We start from the raw sequence: 24,322 nt of genomic DNA, 5'->3' as shown, positions 1-24,322 counted from the left end.
TAAAAAACCTTGCAAATTCACTGAAAAAACCATAGGTTTCACACAAGTTATAGTTAGCTGTACATTTCACTCGTAAAAAACCAATGAAATTCCTCCGTTATAGTTAATGCAGGCAACTATAACTCACGCGACCGCAATCCTCTGCTGATGACATATGTGTCTTTATGAAAAAAAAATATTTGTAATATATGTATAGCTAAAATTTAATGGAAGAAGACATGGGCAAATAAGTGTCTAAATACAGTATTAGCATCAGCAGAGGATTGCGGTCGCGTGAGTTATAGTTGCCTGCACTAACTATAACGGGGGAATTTCATTGGTTTTTTACGAGTGAAATGTACAGCTAACTATAACTTGTGTGAAACCTATGGTTTTTTCAGTGAATATATATATATATATGTATATACACACAATATCCTTTTAGGCTTAGAGTGACGCATAAAGTATGCAAACAGGAAGGAGAGAACTTTGGGTAGTACCCAAGTTTAGGTGGAGATTAGGTCCTATATAGAGCACACAGCGACACTCTAAATATGCTCCCATCAAATACAAAGTCTTTTTTCCGTCATACTGTGCCTGGAGTGATAAAAGGCTTTTGTCATTTTACAGCTCGACATGGATGGCACTAGCTATTGCTATGTTTAAGGACTTTACTGTATAAATGATGACATACTTTGTTGCTTCTAGCTTGGCATGGATGGCTAAAATTATGCTTAAACCTTTGCTAGAAAAACAGGCATTTGAGATGACTGTTGCTGGTGTTGTAGGGTGCTCTATATAAGAGCTGCTTTGAACCTAGACTGGGAAACTTCCCAGAGTTCTCTGCTTCTTTTTTGCATTGTGAATTTTAGAAAAGTTTACTGCTGTTAAGATTAGTATTCCTTTTATCTTGTGTTCTAATGTTGCTATATGGAATATATTGAAATGTATTAGTGTATTAAGTATGTTGTTGTTGATAGATTATATAATCTGATAAATAAAAAACATATTTACCTTCAACAACTGATGACATTTCTCAAATCCTCAAATGTATTGTTCTATAATTAATATTATTTTCAGTTTATTGTTAGAAAAAAGAATATCAGAAGTCGATTTCTTTTTTTTTTTTTTTTATTTCACCTCCTTTAAAAACAGGACATCCCATTTGTAACATTAGAGAAATTGTTATAAACTTTCAATGTATAATTTAGTTTCCCTTAAAATCCATAAGTAGAACTCATGACCTTATTTGTCAACCCACCTGATTTTTCCATAGCTTTGCTTTTCCTTAGCTTTTCCATAGTTTACTAATTGTCTTTTGTCAGCAAAGTGATCTTTAAAATGGATTTTCATTGGGTTAACAAAGTGCCACTGTATGTAATCCAGAACTCTAGTATGTATACGCTAAGATCCGATGCCAGAAAACATACAGTGGGTAGAACTTTTCAGTCAACTAACTTCAGCAGTTTTAATAGCTTTTTGTAGGACGTTTAAACCTGTCCACACCAAAACATTTAATTATCACTGCTTCTGTGATATTTAATACTCAGGGGCATGATATACCATTTTATAAAAACATTATGTAGTACTCCTATTCCTATTTATGGAGTCAATATTAGCAACAAAATGCAAGTATCTTATTTAATATACATGCATAGCGGGAGGGTAGATTCACTGTGTATACCAAGATTAATCTCTGGTGCACCTAAAAGAGGCCAAATTAGCCAATTAATAATGGATTTCATTTTGAGTTTTTTTTCACTACATTCTTGTTGGCATTTTTTGATTCCCCATTCCCTTACATACACAATCAAAATTGACTACTTGTGTATATGCACTTGTGTTCTGTCCTCACCTTATTTAAATGTATGTACTGTGAATGAGAAAGCTGATGTGTTTTTCCAATTGTACATTTTACAGAAACAACTAACGTTTTTTCTATTAGGACTATAGTTTAAAATTCAGGCAAGCAAGGGGGCTTTTCCTTTCAATGTTTGCATCTTCCGTCACTAATACAGTCATTTTTGGTGTTTTTCTAGAAGATGTGATGGGAGTAGACATTATCCGAGATGTGTGTCGGGAAATCGGGTCTGTTAGTGACTTCATTTTTGATATCCGCTTTAATCCAGATGCATGTTCATCAGGTAAGAGTTTCATCTTGCAGTATTTTATATTTTGCTGGGTTTTATTAGATTATCACTAGATAAATGGTTGTCTGACCTATCACTCTGCAGACGGATTGCTTAACATTCCTAATAGGCTATGTTTTGTTGATGCTGATTTTGAATAACACATCGAAACCAATACTATGATAGCCAGTGCAAATCTCCCACAGATTCATGTGTATCTGTATTTGTATGCTTTTAGTTGTGTGATCTTTTTTTACTAGAAATATTGTATCCAGTAATTTCTGGGTGCTTAGGCATTTATTAAGAGGGTGTAAACATAAGCCTGGGTGATGGGTGGGAAAGACAGGCACAAGAGCTGGTAAAGATAGGGCAGTGCATCACTTTTCATATGTTTAGAAGTAAGTGCAGGCTTTCCAGGCTCTCAGGCTGACATGTCTAGTTTTAGTAGTTGTGTGTGGACTGGGTGAGCTTCACAATTGGATCTTTCAGCACTGGAGTTGATTTTTCAAGGTCTCTTTGATGCTTGGAAGAGATGTTATTGACTTTCAACCTAGTTGGTTAGTTCTAGTGTAGAAGATCTGGAAGGACAAGGACCTTAATGGTGAGGGCGGGGTGGAGGGGGAGGCTGAAGATCACTGAGTGGTTCTGAGCTTGGACGTGAAGGAAAGAATTGAGAGTGTGGCACAAGACAGTCTGCGTGAGACAGAGGTACCAAGTAGTGGGTTACTTTTTAAACACATGACTTGAAATTTGTTACGTGTCTCAATTTGCTTTAAGAGCCATTCAGCATGATGATATGTGGGAAGGGTTAAGAAAGGTTAAGCAAGGTGTGGATGAAGAAGTTAAGGTGTCTCCAAAGGGGAGAGAGGAAATTGTAATGCAGGAGTCCAATGAGCAGGATTGGTATTTTATTCAGGTTTATGGCTGAATGGACTGAAAGGTGGCATTGCATCTTGCAGATACTGAACAGGCAATAAAGGAGGAAAGGTCACATCAGGGTGTGAAAGTGGAATCCTAGATCTGTGGTGGATGGCAAATGAGTAATGAGGTTAGTTGTGAGCCAAATGGGTGTGCATAGTATTTTGGGCATGATAATATTTGTCTGAAGCATATCAAGTATATTTGCTTAATGAACGCATAATATGAGATGATTTGCGCTTGTAAAGATAATGCTATCTATTAGGGGGAAATATAGTGGTAATGAACAGATCAGACTACATCGCAGAGCTTTACAGACAGCTAGGAGATTCATCAGCCTACAAGAATTTTGACAAAAAAACTATTCCTGCAATTACCAGCATTGTTCCCACACATTTACAAAAATGGTGGGATCAATGTCTCATTTACCGATTTGGAAAATAAATATCTCAACCACCCATTTCCAATATTTCCTTGCATTTATATCCAACAAAAAATACAAAAACCAGATCCCAAGGGTTACCCCTGGATGACCTATTATTTCAGGCATACGTTCCTCAACAGAAAAAATATCTCCATACAATGACCACTTCTTAAACCCATTTATAACAAATCTCCCTTCATATATACAAGACACTTGAAATGTACTGAACAAAATAACTAATTTGATCTGGTGGGATGACATCACTCTAGTCACCTTAGATGTCTGTTCCATCTACACATGCGTACCCAAATATCAAAGACTGAAAGCAATCAAACATTTCCTCTCACCTAGAAAAGCCACTCTTTACAAACACACTAACATGATTTTGGATCTACTCAAACTAGCACTGGAAACAAATATCTTCACTATTACCTAAAAAGGCATACACAAATCTGGGGTGTATCTGTTGGTGCCAGAGTTTCACCATCTTATGCCAACCTATAGTTGGGCTACTTTAAAGAACAGCGACAATATACTTACTGTGCTGCAGACAAATATTATCATTTATGTTGTGAAGTCCCTGCCATCACTCTGTTTATGCTTTTGGGTTGCAAAGTGTAGTCTCTTGTGGCACTAGTGGTACTTGCTTCTCATTTGCATTGTGAACTTCATATAACCTACAATAGCGACTGTAACCCAGTTATGTGTGGTTAATTGCAACCTCTGCTTACCATTGTAATAGTTTACTTTGGGTATGGATAACAACAGAAAGTATGTTGGACCTGTTTTGAACAGATTCAGCATCAAGAATCTCATAGGGACTTCCATTGCAGGAGATTCCTGATCTAAGGAGAAGCAATTAGTACTAGATTTAGAGTTTGAGAAAAGACAAAAATGAAGATCTGTGGTTCCTTGTCATAAAGATGAGAAATTGATCCAAAGTAGGATATCACATCCCTCGAGCCAAATGATGTAGTTGGAGTAAAAGAGGGCCTTTAACTAAAACTTTGTGGAACTTTCAATTGAATGGGGTGGGGAAAAAGTCAGAGTTAACCATGATATTGACTACTGGTAAATTGAGAGGTGTTAGGAGACCCCAGACTAGTGATGCTAAAGGAGGATCCGGTAAAATATGAATGCTTGAGACTTTTCTTTCTTGTAGGAAGATGGCTCTTTATATATTGTACCAAAAAGAGGCACACTGTGTAAAGAGTCCAGCCAAACACCAAAGGAATTACAGAGGCACAAATGACACCCCACATGCTTTCTTTTGTGGTAGTGTAGGGGGCAGTTAGGCATATCAGAGGGTAGTGCTAATCATTTATTACACACACAGAGGCAATAAGTGAGACAACACTCAATAAAGTTATCCAACACCAATTTATAAAAATAACACATACTTTTATATAAATGAAGATACCAGGATCATCAAAATCAGGTAAGTACATTTCGAGTTATGAATACATTTCGAGTTATGAATATTTACAGATTTCAGAAATGGACACTGTATTTTCTGGATCGGTAATGTTAACCTATAGAGGAAAAAAACATTAATTGCATTCAGGCACTTGTCAGCTACTCACGGGACTATTGTTTTAGACTCCAAGACCACACCAACAGGTCACCTCAAAAGGCCCTGGGGTGCAGAGGTGTGTCATGGCATCGGGTTTCCTATTTACTTCAATGGGAGAACAGTCCGGTTACAAACAGGCTGTAAGCTGGGACTGGGGGACCAGTCGAGGGGAACCCACTGGGGGGCTCAACCCTTAAGATCCTGGGGCACACAGAGACACCCTTGGTCACTTTTCCTCTGGCTGTGCGTCTTGAGAGCGGTGGTGGCCGGATTCCCGTGCAACAGTCTCTCACAGTTGTAGGTTGTACTTAATTTGGAATGGTGCACCGGTAATCTTATCCAAAATGAACAAAGCAAACAGTCGTAGGGGTAGGTGTTCCTTTTTATTTTTTATTTTATGATCTTTTATTCCCATATATACAACATCAAGCCAACGTTTCATTCATCAGGGCTTTCCAAGTATAAATTAAATGTGGAAATATTCCTACTACTTCGTGTAAGTGAATGATGTAAACCTTAAATTCCTCCTCTGTATGTTAGAGGATATATCATCAGTAAATCCTCACTTAAATATTAATTCATTCGTATGGCCTCGGGTTTGATAGCCCATCAGTAGTACCTCCAATGTGAAAGAAGCCGTCTACACCCCAACTATTATAGGAGGGGTCTGCAGAAATAGGCTGCAGGTGGCGACTGGAAGTCCGGTCTGGGCAAACCCAAGCGTGGGCTTAGCTCTTGTGGGTCTGGGGACCCCGTTGGTACCATCACCTGACTCGGACTCAGGCACTGGAGCGCAGGTGCATAGGTGCTTTGAGGCTTCAGGTGGCGGCAGTCACAGACTCAGCTCTCGGTCTTTATTTTGCAGAAGAGGTGCACAAAGGACAGCTGGGCCACTCACAAAGTGGGTCTCACTGTCCCTGAAGCCCCTCAACGTGCAGGTCAGTCTTCTTCAGCATTGGGGTCCAAACTGGGCACAACAAGTCTTGGCTGTTGCGAGGGGTCCGGTACCCGGGTATTGGTCCTGTGCAGCTACAATTGGTCCTGGTGTTCTCTCACTTGGTGTGGAGACAGATCTGACCTTCAGGAGCACATGGTCTTCTACCTGAGGAGCTGCTATGTCGTTCTGGCCAGGGTGCAGCAACTCTGTGGGCCTTGCGTCTTTGGTGCCTGCGGCTGCAGGGGAATAGCTCCTCTACTCCATGGGAGTTTTTTCAGGCAATTGGTAAAGCACTGGCAGCTCTCTGGGTTTCGTTGAGACTGCACAGTGCCAGGACAAGCCGGCTTCTTCCACACAAAATATGGTGGAATTTCTAAAGCTGTGTTCTCGTCAGACTTGGTCACCCTAGAGGTGTGCCCAGCCTGGCATTGCAACATGCCTCCTGCATAGCTAATTCTCCCACCTGTACTGCCACCAGATTGCTCAGGCCAGGGGCAGGTCTGCATCCTCTCCTTTGAGAGAAGTCAGACTTGCATACCAAAAGGCGGTGGGCTCTTTGAAACCCCCTGCCTTGGAATGCTTATTTTACCAGCCTTCTTGGAGGAGGAGGTGATAACCCCCCTCTCCAGAGCAGGCATTGTTCTAGACCTCCTGAGAGCGAAGGCTCTCACCCCTGGTGTTCAGAATCTTGCCTGTGGCAGCAGGCTGGACTGAACCAGTCAGCTAGCACACTAGAGGGCTCGTAGGTTTTACGGTTTACCTCTAAGATACTTCCTGAATGCATGTATTAATAAATCCTTCACTGGAATCAGTGTGGGTTTATTAATACGAGACGTTTGATACCAATCACCATATTTTTCAGCGAAGCCATTATTTAGTTGTGGAATTCGTTTTGACAGGTGCCCAGTACATACCTTAAGATGGCTTCCCTGCTCACTTGCAATATCTAGCAATAGAACTAGCCATCACAGGTGTATATCAGCACATGCAAATATGTCCGCACATAAACTGTAATGCAACCTGCCTTAGGGCTCAAAGGCCTGCTGTAGGGGTGATTTACATATATTAGATGCAGTGACTTAGGCATGACACACAGGAGTGTGTCATGTCATCTTTTCACTCATGGTTTGCACCATGTCATGCGGCGTGCACTAGCAGTCTGTGTGGAATTTGTATGTAGGTCCCTTAGGGTAGCATAAGCTAAGCTGCAGCCCTTGGGGACCCTCTTTAATACCCCTGCCCTAGGTACCTGAAGTACCATTTAATAAGGCTTGCAGGGGTGCTAAAATCCTTAGCCAATTCTAGCACAGTTAGACTTTACCTTGTTTTGGGGAAGAAGCACTGGCACTGAGGCCTAATTAGCAGGCCTCAGTGCACTGTCAGAGTCGAAAATCAGCATCTATTAGCTAAAAAGGGGGCAAAAGTGGTAGTGGGGGGAAACTACAACAAAAGCCCAGTTCTCTACATTTCTTTTAACATAACTTGTATTTTTGTTCATTCAAAAATCTAATTAAATACTACACATGAACATATACATTAAATTAAATAATTGTGAAGCACAAACAGATGTACACTTGTGTATATTTTCATCATGATTCTTCAGTAATGTTTCAAATATTATCAAGAACTCATTACTTCACACCATCCCTTATCCAAGCACATTTAAACACCCATATTGGAATTTAACAAAATATAACAAAAACTAATATTCTTCTAGTCTTTCAAAATCTTGATTTTAGTCACTTTCCTTTCTTTGGGACTAGCATGATGAACATCTACATAATCTTGCCTGGGGAGTTTGATGTTATGTAACAAGGTCCAGCATTGAAACACATTTAATAATTGCAGTTTTGGTGCGCTTTGAGAAACATTGTAAGCTATAGTTAACATTACCTGATCTTGCTCAAAGACATTTACTTGCCACAGAGATTACTCAAGCTACTATTTTTTCATAGTAACGTCCGACATTGCTGGCACTAAGACATGAAAACTACTATTCTTCATAATGGCTGACTGTTAGAAATTACAACCATCAAACCTCAGCCAGTAACAGAAATACTGGAAAGAAGCTCTTGATGCTGAGACAGGTGTTAGTTCTACATCTTCAGAAGTGCAGCCACATAGTCAGTACTGAGGTGCCAAGGAATGTCATTTAGAAGCTGCTAAGGAAAGATACTTAAGCACCACGTGTGTGCTTAAACACAAAGAAAGCACACCACATTACAACTGCTTTAAATGAGCACAATTGATTTGCAGTAATGCAAGGAATTCAACTTAGAGTTCTGTGTTGGCCTCAAAGCATACAAGGAAAAGGGCTCAAAAACCTGCACCCCACTACACCATTGTTCGCGGCCTCAGAGGAGAAATGCAAAACTAATCTTTTAAGCCACCTGCAACAGAAAGAGGCATACAGAAATCAGAATGCTGAGACCACACCTACAGAGAATGTTTAACACAGATCTGAGCGGTCAAACCAGTCTGTCCGCCTTCCAGAAAGCTCTGAAAACATTCTTCAGTGAGGAATTTCTCTGCCATCAAGTCAGCTCTAGGAATGCCACCCCCAAAGCATGAGTGGACGGGGGCCCTACAACTACCACACTCTGGATATTATATTGCCCACCATTCATAAAACTGGAATGTCTGCCTGGCTAATTATCTGTCACTGCCAATCCATGTCCAATGATAGCACAATGGAACGTTGTACATCCATAGACTATTAAGTGCTGCAAGGTCATCATAAAGCAACAATCAAGCAACTCCTAAATAAATCAGTAAAATGAAGAAAGATACATGCAGATTACTTCAAGCTTCAAGTACCTGATCTCCATGGAACCCCTAAATAGACCCCCCCCCCTCAAGCCCAATCCCGCCCTTGGTCAAAACTGGATACAGATGTCTGGAACAGTACACTACTATCCACCACTCCTCTTCTCGACCCAGACCCATCTGTCGCAGACCACCAACTCCGCTCCTGGATCGCTAAATCCCTCGACGCAGCTCTTCCCAACAAATTGCTTCCCAGTAAAAAGCAAACATTTAAATCTCCTTGGTTTACATCTGAGCTGCGCGAACTAAGAAAGACTTGCAAAAAACTCGAGCGCCTCTGGAGAAAGGACTGGGAAACAAAGAGCAAAGGAGAGTATAAATTAGCTATGAAGCACTACAAAACTTGTTTAAAAAACACCCAAGCCTCCTATTACGAAGGTAAAATACAAGCCGCAGCCAATTCCTCTAAGGAAACCTACCGGATCATCCATTCCCTGATGAAAGTCCCAGTTCCCCTGCCTACCATTGATCCTTCAGGCACTAGATCTAATCAATTAGCCGAGTTTTTCTCCTCCAAAATCACCAACATTTTAAATACACTCCCTTCCCAGATCACTCCGTTGGACCCATTATCTTTTTCCACTTGCCCTGACGCTCCCTGTCTCAACTGTTTTTTTCCAGTATCCACAGAGACACTACTTACCATCTTCACCTCAATAAATAGCGGAGCTCCCACAGATCCAGCCCCCATGAATAAATTAAAATTGGTTGCCCCCATTATTTCTCCTCTACTAACCAAACTCATTAACGCTTCTCTTACCCAAGGTATCGTTCCTACTTCTTGGAAAAGAGCCATAGTCCGCTCCCTCCTGAAAAAGCCCCACCTAGATTCTTCCGATCTGGCTAACTTTAGGCCAATTTCCCTTCTTCCAGGGATTAGTAAGGTGGCAGAAAAAATTGTGAATCAGCAACTCTCCTTTTTCTTAGAGTCTAACAACCTCCTCCGCCACTCCCAGACAGGGTTTAGACCAGGGCAGGGCACTGACACCGCCCTCCTAGCCGTGACCGAAGAAGCAAGAACTATGCTGGATTCGGGAGGATCAGTGGCAGTGATCCTCTTGGACCTAAGTGCTGCATTCGATACGGTGGACCACACCATCTTGGTCCACCGTCTCTCCAGGGTAGGAGTCACTGGCTCCGCGCTGGACTGGCTTAAATCCTTTCTGGAACATAGGACCTTCGAGGTGGCTGACGGAAATGTATACTCCAGAGCGCTTCCGCTTCAGTGTGGGGTTCCTCAAGGCTCCTCCTTGAGCCCCACACTCTTCAACGTGTACATGTCTCCCCTCGAAGATATCGTGTCACCTTTTGGAATAAAGGTAGTCATGTACGCCGAAGACACTCAATTGGTCGTCTCATTAAATCAGTCAGCCAACTGTATGGAGAACCTGTCCTCATGCCTTCAGAGCATATCCACATGGATGTGTGATTCTCGCCTTAAACTTAATGGTGAGAAATCTGAGATACTGTTACTTGGCGATTCTTGTAAACTTCCCACTTCCCTTTCATGGCCGTCCTGTATGGGGATCCCTCCCACCCCAAAAAAGGAAATTGAGAGCTTGGGCATTTGGTTGGACCAAGATCTCAAATTCAAAGCCCAAGCAAGGAATACAGCCGGCACCTGTTTCGGCCTTATGCGGACAGCGAGGAAGATTTTTCCCCTTATCCCTCCGCAGTCCAGAAAGCTTTTGATTCAAGGCTTGATCATTTCAAGACTGGACTATTGAAATGCCCTGTATCTAGGTGCTCCACCCTCAGTTATCAATAAATTGCAACATGTCCAGAATGCAGCCGCTAGGCTCCTCACTGGGACTAATTCTAGATGTTCCGCGAAACCTGCCCTTACATCTCTTCACTGGCTCCCAATCCGGGAACGAATTGCCTTCAAAACTCTTTGCATTACACACAAAATATTCCATGGCAGAGGCCCACCCATACTGAGACCTCTCATTAAGCCCCATCAATCTATCAGGCAGCTGAGGTCAAATACTCTTTCTCTGGCTAGTACCCCTAGAATAAGAAGAGCACGCTCAGGAGGCCGTCTCTTTGCATTTAATGCCCCTAAGCTATGGAACGCGCTTCCTCTCTCCATCCGAACAGAAACGGACTTGCTCTCCTTCCGCAAGCGCTTGAAAACTTGGTTATTTCCCTAATTGCATTGCTTCTTGACACTTTGACTCCCCCCTTCCTTCCCCCCTATTGGATCAGACAGGCTAAGTCTCAGCGCTGGGACGCACACGGGTAGCTACGCGCTTTATAAATCCAGAAAATAAATAAATAAAATAAATAAAATAAAAAAATTACAAACTGTAGAAAAGTGCCCTTCTTGACAAGTTCACCCCCACCTTTTGAATGGTATTTAATACATTTTTGACTGGAAGTTCCCTGGGTTCCTGATAACCAGGTCCCCAGTGCCAGATCTATTTCCCAAAACTGCGCAATTGTATCCCAATTGGCTAATCCTTCAGCACACCATGTAAGTCCCTCCTAAATGGTACCCCAGGTACTTAGGGCAAGGAGGCTAAAGAGGGTCCCTTAGGGCTGCAGCATGTATGGTGCCACTCTAAGGGACCCCTCACCAAACACATACAGACTGCCAATGCAGGTGCGTGTTTTGGTGCAGACAAAAGTTAAAACATGACATGTCACACATCCCTGTGTGCCATGACCCCTAACACTACATGTAATATTTGTAAGTCACCTGCTACTGAAGGCTTTACAGCCCAAAGTCAGGGTGTATTATTTTATGTGGAGGAAATATCTGCATGAGCAGATATGCCCCTGTGCTGGTCAGTTCCATTGCTGCTAGTACAAGTGACAAGGAAAGCCAATATAGAAACATGTGCTGGACACTGGTAAAAACGAATTTCCCAGCTACACGATGGCTTCACTGAAAATGTTTGGTATCAATCATCTCGTATTTATAAACCCACATTGATTCCAGTGTTGTATTTATGAATACATCCACCTAGAGAGCAACTTAGAGGTGCCACTTGAAAACCTATCTACTGCTTGTGTGCTGACTGACTGGTTTTAGCCAGCTTGCTGTCACAGACTAGCATTCCAAGGCAGGGAGCTTCAAAGAGCCCACCTCCCTTGGTATGCAAATCAGGCTTCCCTCACAGGAGAGAATACTGACCGCCCCTTGACCAGGGCACGTTTGGCGCTTGTGCAAGGCTAGAAAATTAGTAGTTAGATAGGCATGACCACCCTCAGGCTAGTAGCACCCCTGAGGTGGGTTACCTGAAGTGGATATGACTTTTCAGAGTCTTCCTTCTATGTGTAGGTAAACATAGGAACTGTGGGTTAGGGTTATGTCCACTTCCAACAGGAAGTGGTCATATAAGCGGCATAGTGACACCAGAGGTATGTATTCCATTGGCTACTGCCCTACACTCCCCTAACACCCCTAAATCTAATATTTAGGGGAGCCCCTGACTCCAGGAAAACAAATCCTGCTGACCTGAAAGAAGAAGAAGGATGGGAAGAGTCACAATAAGCAAGAACAGAAGAACCAGCAACTGACTTGGCACCAACCCTACTGGTCTGTCTGCTGACTTCGACAGTTGCACCAAAAGATAACTAGTCCAGCAGCTGCTGTGTCTCCAAAGTCTGGGAGAACTGCCAACTCTTCTCCTAAAAACTAGGAACTCATGTGGAACAGTGGTGCTGCTCCCTTGCACTTTGCAGGTACCAAGAAAGAACTGTGAGGCTTGAAGACCATAAAAATCCTACACCAGAAAGCACCACTGCATCCGAACCACCTAGCTCAAGTTGTGGTGGGCCAACGGAGCCACCGTGGTCCCCAGATCCTCCAGACTCAAAACCCACCTTAGGATTCCCCACTGTGGACTTCTCTACACCACCTGCAGCCTCTGTTTGCGGACCCCCTCTACCATGACCGCTCCGGAGGACAAAAACCCGATGCCTGAGGGCACCTCTGCCGCCGTTGCCCCTGGCCCATGGAGAAGAGGACCTGAGCCCCCCTGTTGGTTCAGCGTGACTGGCCTCCTAGTCCAACCCTGCAGTCTCTTTTCAATCAATCCCATAGACAAACATTGGGCACCCAATGCTGTATTGCACCACTGTGCCCTAGTGCTGCAGGAGGTGACCTGCTGGTGTTGCCTTGGACCTTGCCCCATACTCCCCTTAGGTCCAAGAGTTTGGTCTCTTAAGTCATTGTACTCTACCTGTATGCCTTATTTGTTTTTCCTCCCATAGGATAACATAGCAGCCTCTGAAAAATTCCCTAGGTGTCGAATTTCTTTCTCAAAACATACTTACCTGATAGTATTGATTCTGGTGCCTTAATATGTGTTATTTTTATAAATTGGTGTGGATCTCCTTCTTGAGTCGTGTGCATCATTTATTGACTGAGTGTGTATTTGCAGATGTCTAACACTCCTCTCTGATAAGCCTAAGGCTGCTCGACCACACTACCCCCTAGAAGAGCACCTTGGGAATGCTAGAGCAAGCCTCTATCCACTCACAAGGGAATACCTGGACTCTTTTCACAATGTAGTTATTTTTGGTATACCATATAAAGAGCCAGCTTCCTACACAAAACAATGATGATCACAACATTTATAACCCAGGACTATTTTAGTTTTGCAGCGGGAATCTTTCTGGATTCACTATGCTGTGCATTATTCCGCGATCTTGTGGTTGGGTCCGGATTCGTAGTCTTTTTTTTTTTTTTTGTAGCCCAGGTGGGCGTCGACGACCACCATTTGGTGCACCTCCCGTGACGTCGTTGTGCTTCCTGCGGAAGTCCCACCTTTGGGGCGCCATCTTCAGATTCTTTTTTCCGCCGTTGGGTCTGGATCGTCATCAGGAAGCTCCAGAATTACACTCGAAGGAAGAAGAAAGAAAAGCGAGTTTCGTCGATAAATACTAGAGGATATCACAGGAAAGGAAGAGATTTCATCAGGAGCGCGAAGAAAGGAGGTTCAGTGCCCTTTTTCTTCGACGTACTTGGAGAATGCGCACTCAGATGCCCTGAGCGCAATGGACAAGACGCCATTCAAGTTCTGCCCAAACTGCCACCACAAGTTCACGCAGAAGGACCAGCATCCGGTCTGCAACCTCTGCCTACCGGTCGAACACCAGAGTAAGGACTGCAACGCCTGCTCAGCCTTCGCGCCGAAGACGCTCAGGGTGAGAGATCGACAGAGAAGAGCCAACACCAGCATAGATGGCAAGGGTAAGGCCCCGTCGCTCTACGATCTGGGCCTCTCCACGGATGACGAGGACAATGTCGCCGAGACAGCCGAAAACTTCACGGTCGTAGAGACCGACAAGAAAAAAGAAGACGAGGTAAGAGAATCGTCGAGCGCAAAACAGAAAGTACCTCAAAAACACGAGGGTGACTCGAGAAAATCAGAGTCTAAGTCCACGAAGGGAGCCCCGGCGCCGAAAACTTCGACGACCAAAGGGGGAACCATGGACAAGAGGCCGAGCGGATCCTTAGAAAAGGACTCCCTGGTGCCGAAAGACGCCGAAAAGCAAGGGTCGTCGAAGACAACCCAGGAAACGGGCCGATCGACGCTGAAAGAACGGTCGACGCAGACGCAAGTTTCATCGAAAAGACCCGCGGTCGACACCAAAAGCATCTCCGAGATGGAGAAAAAGAAGAGGCGGCTCGAGGCCGAAATGGAGAACATCCTTCAAAGGAAGAAGGAGTTCGACGCCAAGATGAAGGAATTCAAGATTCCAACGGTTTCATCGGCGGACGTCGTCGAGGTCGAGGACGAATTCGACACCGAAGGACTAACAAGGGATCTCGAAGAGGAAGAAGAGCCCTATTATGATGGTGAAGCCGAGGAAGAAGACCAACAGTCGTTCTACGACTCGGCGCCATCTACCAGCCACGACATCGAATGGCAGGATCTCGACACCGAAAACCCGGAGGAGCCCGTGGACACGTACCCTTCGAGGCCTTCGCCACCCGACGACATCGGGGTGTACAATATGGTGGTCAGGAGCGCAGCAACAGCCTTCGGCGTCAAACTCGACGAGGAGAAGCCGAAAGCCGATTTTCTCCTCGAGACCCTGCTCCCCATCCAGACAAGGAGCCACTTCCTCCCCATGCTACAAAGTGTGATGAATCAGGGGAGAGAAGCCTTCAAGGAACCAGCGACCTGCCGGTCGATCACGCCCAGGACAGAGAAGAAATATAAGCACTCTTCCCTGGACCCCCCTTACATCAAGGGTAGCGTGACCGCCGACTCCATCATAGCTTCCACGGCCAGGAGAAGGGCCAACGTACCAGCAACTTCAGGCCCACCACCTGATAAGGAGAGCAGGAGGATAGATCTCACAGGAAGAAAGGTCGAGAGGAACGCCGCAATGCACTGGCGCGTGGCGAATTCCAATGCACTCCTCAATAGACACCAGTACCAGCACTGGGACGAGATGGGGGAGCTAGTAAAGCACCTCCCCGAAGAATACCGCCAGAGAGCCTCACACCTGATAGACGAAGGCAAGAACATCGCCAACTCCTGTATAAAGACGGCGTTGGACGGGGCAGAGACTTCAGCAAGACTCATGGCCATAGGGGTCACCGAGAGAAGGCATGCATGGCTAAGAATCTCGGGATTCAAACCGGAGGTGCAGAACAACATCCTTGGCACCCCCTTCAACGGAGAGACACTGTTCGGAGCAACAGTGGACGAGAAGCTCACCCAGCTGAAAAAAGAAAACGAAACGGCGAGGTCCATGGGGGCCCTACAGCTGAGGGGAATGAGGCGAGGCAATCCCTCGAGGAGACCCTACGGTAGGGGAGGAAGCCAGCAGGGGCCGTCACACCAGACGTTCCAGCAGGGTCAACAGGGTGAAAGTCACGGACAAGGTCAGCAGAAGCAAAACTGGCAGTACCAACCTCGGGGCCAGTCCTTTCGCGGGAGAGGGAACGGACGTGGCCAAAGGAGGAGAGGGGGCGAACAGCCCTCATCAAAGTGACTCAGCACGCAAGAGGACGCCTACCCTCGTCATGCCCCCAAGGGTGAGGCGCAAAAAAGTAACATCAGGGGGAAGAGAATATTCAAAAGCCTACGAGCATACAACACCAGTAGGCGGAAGACTGAGGTTCTACCTTCAGGAGTGGCGGCGTATAACCACAGACAAGTGGATACGGAACATCATGCAGTACGGATACTGCGTAGAGTTGGAGAAAAGACCTCCAAACAGGAAACCAAAGGGAAGACAGAGATCGGCCCAAGAACTGGCACTACTCAGAGAAGAAACACGGAAACTTCTAGAAAAGAGATCCATAGAGGCAGTGCCGTTCAGAGAACGCAACAAAGGGGTCTACTCAAACTACTTCGTGGTCTCGAAAGTAGACGGAAACCTCAGACCCATCCTGGACCTGCGTTACCTAAACAAGTTCATCAGAACGCAGAAGTTCAAAATGACTTCGCTGCAGGAGGTACTGCCCCAAATAAGAGCCGGGGACTTCATGGTCACCGTGGATCTCAAGGATGCCTACCTTCACATCCCAATAAACAGAAGACACAAGGGCCTTCTAAGATTCAACATCGAACAGGAACACTACCAGTTCACAACCCTGGCCTTCGGATTAAAATCGGCACCAAGGGTCTTTACAAAATGCCTGTCGGCGGTCGCGGCCCACCTACGAAGACAGGGAATCCATGTCTACCCCTACTTAGACGACTGGCTGGTCAAGGCAAACTCACGCGAGAAGTGCGAGAGGCACGCAAAACGCGTAACAGACACCCTCACGAATCTGGGGTTCTCGATCCACTGGGGCAAGTCATCGCTGGAACCGGAACAGGTGAAGATTTTCCTGGGGGCGAAAATCAACTCCCTCAACAGTACAGTAGTGCCCAGCGACAGGAGGACAGATGCACTACTGAAGGAGACGCGGCTCTACCAGAAGGGGCGAGCTCTGACAGTGAGGGCTGTGAGCAAGATGATGGGGATGATGGCGTCGTGTATCCAGCTGGTGCCGAATGTACGCCTGCACATGAGACCATTCCAGGAATGGCTACAACAGCAATGGTCACAAGCAAACGGAAGTTGGGAGGATCTAGTGGTTGTTACGCACGCAGTGCAGGAGGAGATAACTTGGTGGAACAGAAACAACATGACAGCAGGGAGAAGCCTGACACCACCAATCCCAACAGTGACCATTACCACGGACGCATCACAAAAGGGATGGGGAGCGCACATGGACAACCTCAGAGTGAGGGGTCTGTGGGCTCCAGCAGATGCGGTTCGCCATATCAACTACCTCGAGTTGAAAACAATCCTGCTAGCCCTGAAGGCATTCCAGAGGCACCTGTACAACCAGAGGGTGTTGGTTCAAACAGACAACACCACGGCAATGTTCTACATCAACAAACAAGGGGGGACACAGTCGTTCCCTCTCTCCTCTCTAGCTCAGGAGATTTGGAGATGGGCCATACCTCTCAGGATAGATCTACTGGCAATTCACCTACCGGGGAAGGACAATGTGGAGGCAGACTGGCTAAGCAGGCAGACCTCGGCATCGCACGAGTGGGAGCTCAATGGCCAGGAAACGGAGAAACTCTTCCGGAGATGGGGAACTCCCACAATAGACCTATTTGCAACACGCCACAATGCAAAATGCCAAAGCTTCGCGTCCAGGCAACCACATCAGCAATCCCAGGGAAATGCCCTATGGATAAGCTGGTCGAGGACATTTGCCTACGCCTTTCCACCGATACCCCTGTTGCACAGAGTGCTCGACAAGTGCAGAACCAGCAACATGACTCTGATCCTAGTGGCTCCGCAGTGGGCGAGGCAGACATGGTTCTCACAAATTCAAGAAATGGCACAAGGCAATCCATACAGGTTCGAGAGGAGGAAGGACATGCTCTCAATGCAAAACGGAGAGGTCCTGCACCCAGAGCCAGAGACCCTCAACCTGGCGGCATGGCTCCTGAAGACCTAGAGTTCGCACACCTAAGATTGCCTCCGAGCACTATGCGAGTGCTACGGGAGGCAAGGAAACCAACTACACGAAAATGCTACAGCGCAAAATGGAAGAGATTCACTGTGTGGTGCAGGAAAAAGGGCCTGCAAAACAGAATGACAAGAGACTCAACAGTACTGAGGTACCTCACACACCTTCTAAAGAGTAACCTCTGCTCGAGCTCCCTAAGGGTACACCTAGCGGCAATCGTGGCCTACACCAGAGGTGAAAAGGGTGGAAGTTTCTTCACCTCGCAGGTGGTGAAGAGATTCATGGAAGGAGCCAAAAGGATGGCCCCCCCGAAAAGGTTGCCGCCGCCGGCATGGAATCTGAACGTGGTTCTGACGGAGCTCATGAAGGCACCGTTTGAACCCATTCACAAGGCCACGCTGCAGATGTTGACGATAAAAACGGCCTTTCTGGTGGCCATAACCTCACTACGCAGGGTGAGCGAGCTTCAAGCACTAACACTACAGGAACCCTACATTCAGATTCACAAGGACAGAATAGTCCTGAGAACAGACCCACACTTCATGCCCAAGGTGGTGTCGGCGTTCCACATGAATCAGAGTATTCAGATACCAAGTTTCTTCCAAAACCCGACTTCAAACGCAGAAAAGGCCCTGCACACCCTCGACGCAAGAAGAGCGGTGATGCACTACATTGAGAGAACCAAGGAACTCAGGAAGTCGAAGCAGCTGTTTGTGTCCTTTGCTACTAGCTTCATGGGTAGGCCAGTGACTAAGGGCACCATCGCTAGGTGGATTGCCCTCACTATTCAATTCTGCCACAAACAGGCTGGACAGGAGCTAGCGGAGGGGCCTCAGGCTCACTCCACAAGGAAGAAAAGGGCCACCGTGGCCTTCCTGGCGAACACGCCCATCCAGGACATATGCCTCGCGGCAACTTGGGCATCTGTGCACACGTTCACGAAACACTACTGCGTGGACATTCAGATGAACAAGGAAGCACAGGTTGGACAGAAGGTGCTTCAACACATTTTCAACGACCAACGCTCATCTACCACCCAGCCGCCACAAAATTAGGAAAACCGCTACAAAGTCTATGCACAGCATAGTGAATCCAGAAAGATTCACGCTGCAAAACGAATAGTTTCTTACCTGTCGGTGTAGTTTTGCAGCTTGAAGATCTTTCTGGATTCACTAGCGAACCCACCCACCTCCGCCAGGAAGATGAGGCTGGAGGAAGAGGGGGTGAAATGGAAAAGATCAGAAGGAATGAAAAATTACAGAAAAATGGACAAGAAGAATTAATCAATCGCCTAGGGTTAAAAAAAAAAAAAAAAAAAAGGGAAAAAAGAACCCGAAGATGGCGCCTCAAAGGTGGGACTTCCGCAGGAAGCACGACGACGTCACGGGAGGTGCACCAAATGGTGGTCGTCGACGCCCACCTGGGCTACAAAAAAAAACAAAAAAAAAAAACAAAGAAAAGACTACGAATCCGGACCCAACCACAAGATCGCGGAATAATGCACAGCATAGTGAATCCAGAAAGATCTTCAAGCTGCAAAACTACACCGACAGGTAAGAAACTATTCGTTATGTCATTTTTAGAGGTAGTAATAGCCATTTACTGTGTAATCTATACATTTTCCTGATGCTACTTATAAAACCAGAGTCCTGTTTGTTTGCTGGATTTAAGACCAGATGGTTGTTTCTTTGCTGACTTCAATGCATTAACTTCGGTTCTGAAAAATGCATACCTCTTTCATTTTTTTGAGACTGAATGAGATAGGTTGTTTAGATGTTTCAGCTTCCATTGTACAGAGTACCCTGCACTAACTCTTGCAGACAGAGGAGGAAGCAAGGAGGATGTGAGCGCAAAGGGAATGATAGCTAGAAAAGATAACTTATGGAGTGTGAGAAAAAAGCTAGATTCTGAGCTCTCTGCAAAATATGGGTGATTACTCCTGCCTTCTCAATCAATCACTCAATTAATCAGGTGTTTGTTAAGCGCGACTACTCACCTGTGAGGGTCTCAAGGCGCTGGAGGGGGAGCAGGGGGTGCAGGTTACAGTCCATCAAGGAGGGGCTCTGTCAAAGAGCCAGGTTTTGAGGTTTCTCATGAAGATGGGGAACGATGTTGTATGTCTGAGGTGGGGCGTTCCAGGCTCTGGCCACGGGGAAGGAGAAGGAGCGGCCTCCCGATCTGGTCTTTCTGGTGTGGGGGAACACAGCGTAAGAGAGCTGAGCTGATCGTAGGGTCCTTTGGGGTGCGTGGAATTTGAGTCGGCTGTTCAGGTATGCTGGTCCGGTGTCGTGGAGGGCCTTGTGTGCGTGGGTGAGAATCTTGAAGGTGATTCTAGTCTCAATGGGGAGACTGTGGAGTGTACGCAGGTGCTGGAAGATGTGGCAGTGTCTTGGCAGGTTGAGGACCAGTCTTGCGGTGGCGTTCTGGATGTTTTGTAGCTTGCGGGTGAGGTTTTTCTTTCTGTGCTCGAGGGGGATCCATTTGAAGGTCCTACGTAGGAGGCAGAGAGTGTGGAATCAGGAGGATGCAACGGAGTTGATCTGGCGGTCCATTTTTAGCTCGTAGTCCAGGATGATTCCAAGGCTGCGTGCGTGGTCCGTGGGGGTGGGTGGGCTTCCGAGGGCGGGGAGCCACCAGGTGTCGTTCCAGGTGTCGGGGTTTGGGCCCATGATGAGTACTTCTGTTTTGTTGGTGTTGAGTTGTAGGCAGCTGCTTTTCATACATTTGTAGTGGTGAATTAGAATAGGTATTGAAATACAAAGTGCAGTTTTCAGGACAGCAGTGTCGATTGAATCCTAACACTGGTGGATTAACCTCTTCTGTGCCCATGACGAGATAGTCTCGTCATGGAGCACGGTCGCGCTGTGCCCATGACGAGACTATCTCGTCATGAACCCCACCCACTAATGTAACGCCCGGCACAGGAGGGGGAAAGGGCGTGGCACAGAAGGGGTTAAGGCATCTTAGTAAGCCTCCATAGCGCAGTCCCAGTGATCAGCGCTGTACTCCTCCACTGACTGACTGAAAACTGCACATTGTATTTCAATACCTATTCTAATTCACCACTACAATTATGCAGACCACCTGAGGGGCTGTAACCCTGACTTCGCCTTGATACAGGTTGTTTCCCCCCATCCCCGTCCTGAGGAAGACCAGCCTGCAGAGGATACAAACCACCCTCTATGCCCCAGTGTCGAAACATCGACATTTTCCCCTAGTGGGCCTTTACCCTACTTCACCCCATCCCTATCTATTTACAGAAGATCATACTCTGTACAACATCAAGAACCAGAAAAGTACTTTCGAATCCATGAGAGACAGGCCCCATTGTAAAACTGGTGCTACTGTAAACCACGACCAATTTACTAAGGACCTTACTATGTGTAATTGATTGTTTTAACTACTCTCTAATTTCCCTCCCTATACATCTGTTCTATCCTCACGAGCACAATCCTTTTTCCACACTCCCCCTGGAGCAACCCTCTTTTCTGATTTGAAACGTTCCCTACAGTGATCTACTGAGATTAAACCGTCACTATTGAAGCTATTTATGGTGATTGTGTGTCTTTTTGAGGATATACTTAATTGAATTGAAAAACTACTGTGGTACACTTACTATGTAACTTGAGTTCTATGTGTATCATGTTCATAGATTTTGACGTAATGAATACCTTCCTAAGACAATTAGTCTAGGACCATTGTTTTCTATACCATGTTTTTTTCTGAAGCCAGATTTGGAGGAGTCGAGGATGTTCTGCTCTTTGATGAAGGTGGCGAGTTGGCTGTTGATGGCTTTCTCAATAACTTTCACTGGGAACGGGAGCAGGGAGATGTGTCTGTTGTTATTGAGGTCGGTGGGGTCCACCAAGGGTGTCTTCAGGAGGGGGTTGATCTCGGCGTGTTTCCAGTCGTCGGGGAACAAGGCGTTCGTCAGGGAGCGGTTGATGGCTTGGCAGAGCATGGGTGCGATGGTGTCGGCGGCTCTGTTGAAGATGTGGTGAGGCAGGGGTCCGTGGGGGTCCTGGAGTGGATTGACTTCATTGTCTTCAGTGTGTCTTCGGTGGTGAGGTCTGTCCAGTTGGCTGGAGGGTGTTGGGGATGGCTGGTAAGGGTTAAGTGTGTTGGTTGTCTTTGCCGAAGTTGTCGTAAATGTTCTTGATTTTGAGGTAGAAGAAGGTGCTGAGTTTGTTGCAGAGGTCTTTTGAATGAGAAAAGAGTTCCTGTCCTTAACCAATAGAACTGGAAAGGCCTTTCTGTCCATATGGGATTTCCTGACACACTAAAACCCCAGCAAGTATGTAAAAGAAGAATGTTTAAATGGGAAGATATCTGATGAACTAGTGAGAGCTAAAGATGGGTCTTGAGTTATGAATGACCTTATGGTAGAATGGGAGATGTTCGAGGGAGCGTTTTTACTTATGGGGCATGGGGGACCTTCCACGAATGATTGAAGGAGTGATTTATGGGCAAAGGGGGCACCTTAATTTGAGGCGGGGTGTCTGGGAGCACTCGCTCTAAAAATGAAGGAAACAGACATGTGAGCCATGGAAACTGAGTCACAAGGTTTAACAAATTTATTTAGAAGATGCAAATTCAAGAAACTTCAATAGAAAGGCATAAAAATACAAAATACAATATCTTGTGACTTCACATTCTCAGAGAGTCACATAAATCAGACAGCGTTTTTGCATTAAAGCATTGAACTGTTTGAGAGAGAGAATAACACTTACCCTCAAGGACAAATTTACAAATGCACTATGAAAAACAGTATAACTCAAGGAAAATTTTCTCAGAATGCACAACACATTTGATCTGAAATTCTGGGAATACTCATGTCTAAAGAGAGCAGCCCTGCAATTACAATATAAACATTTAAATGTAAAAAAAGGAGAAAACACTGGTTAAACATAACATGGCAGATACGGCATTTCATATAAGTGAAATATAAGTAAAATAGAACAGTACACTTTAAGTAAAATAGAACAAGACACTTTAAGTAAAATAGAATAAGACACTTTAAGTAAAACAAGAGCTCTTGGGGAAAACCTACAGAGCCTGTTACCTACATACAGACGGGAGGTAGTCCTCCGAGGACTGCGTGAGCTCCCTTTTTATACTGTTTTAAGGCTATGAGAAGCACCTACAATAACGTCATCTCATGCCACCTCTACCTACGTCAGTTACTTAAAGCATGGTCTGCAGATTTTATCAGACATGTCGTGTCTATCCCACTAAATGCGGAACGTAGACTAGGTGAAAGGTTATTTTCTCAGGCCAAGCGCTCGTCGTAAATTGCATAGGGCAAGCAGAAAATATGTAATGCAAAAGAATAAAATATATATATATATATATAGAGATATATGTGTCTGGGTTGCCACATTCAGCACGCCGGTCTGACGGGGGCCGGCGGTTGCTGCGGTGGGAACTTCCCTATTCTCATGTCCAGACGCAGGATGTGATGTGCTATATGTGGACAGAATAGAGAAACAGTGAACTCTGCGCCAGTGAACTTCGCACACGGGTAGGGTGGGGGCTCTATAGTTTGGAGCAGGAGGCCTCGCAGAGAGAGAGGCTGGCTGTGATTTGTGGTCAGACAAGCCTAGGGCCTGCTGTTCAGTAAAGATGGGTGCAGAACTTTGGTCAACTTAACAAAAGCCCTACAGATCAGGCTGGCAGGGCTTACGTAGGGGTTCATGCTTTGCTGAGTGACAAGGATGGCCCAGGGTATTTGTTATATGGTAAAACCGGACCCTCTCTCAGAGGCACTTGAAGAGGAACTGTGAAACCTGAGATAGAAGACAGAAGGAAATGCCGGCATGCCTGCTGAAGCTAAGGGTGATTCAGGCTGCTACATTATGCACTATCTGTAAATGGACAGACAGTATTTTGAGTGTTCTATATAGGGAGAATTTAGTAGTCTGGGCTGAAAGAGATATTGGACAGGATGATTTAGGGAGGTCAGGAGAAGAGAAACAATCTTATTGGGAGTCTTTAAGAAGAAGAAACAAGAGAACATGATTTTATTGATGTGATACGTGAAAGTAAGGCAGGAATAGAAGACTTCCAGGTTACATGTCTTGTGGGCTGGAAGAGGCGTTGGCCATATCCATAGGCTACTACTGTTTGGACCAAAGTTGAAGGACCGCCTATGATGCTAACATCTGTATTGTCATTTTTCAAACTAAGGGATTTTCCTGAGCATACAGTTGACAATGGTCTCAAGGCAATTATTGAAACTCTGTTGGCACGAAGACATAGCACATCTTATGTGGGTGATAAGTTGCACGTTATCATGATATGACGATATGGCTATCCAGAGGGGACCCTTAGCCATTCAAAAGAATATTACTAAGAAAAGAGCATCTAGGGACCCTCCAGGACAGGGTCTGAAAAGTGGGCCATAAAGACAGCAAAGACAAGGCCTGAGCATGGCTACTCAGAAAGGAGAAGAACCAGTCAAGGTTAAAGTCTTTAAATGTAATCCCATGAAGATGTTCAGTGAGGATGAAGAGAGCGACTGTGCCAAAAGTCATGGAAAGTTTCAGAAGGATTGTAGGAAGCTGGCTCAATATATGGTATACCACTAAGT

At 45.5% G+C, this 24,322-nt stretch overlaps 1 protein-coding gene across 1 annotated transcript in view; it reads left to right on the top strand.

Annotated features, from left to right (window-relative positions):
* The window catches only part of LOC146783965 (clustered mitochondria protein homolog), a 288,789-nt gene that overhangs the window by 153,307 nt on the left and 111,160 nt on the right, over window positions 1–24,322 (top strand). The window contains 1 exon segment of the mRNA XM_085634433.1: window positions 2,019–2,123. Within this exon segment, the coding sequence (XP_085490559.1) occupies window positions 2,019–2,123 (105 nt within the window).

This window comes from Triturus cristatus, chromosome 11 (assembly GCF_964204655.1).
Source record: "Triturus cristatus chromosome 11, aTriCri1.1, whole genome shotgun sequence".
Taxonomy (NCBI): domain Eukaryota; kingdom Metazoa; phylum Chordata; class Amphibia; order Caudata; family Salamandridae; genus Triturus; species Triturus cristatus.
The sequence above is the reverse complement of the archived record's forward strand: the minus strand, read 5'-3'. Positions and strand labels throughout refer to the sequence as shown.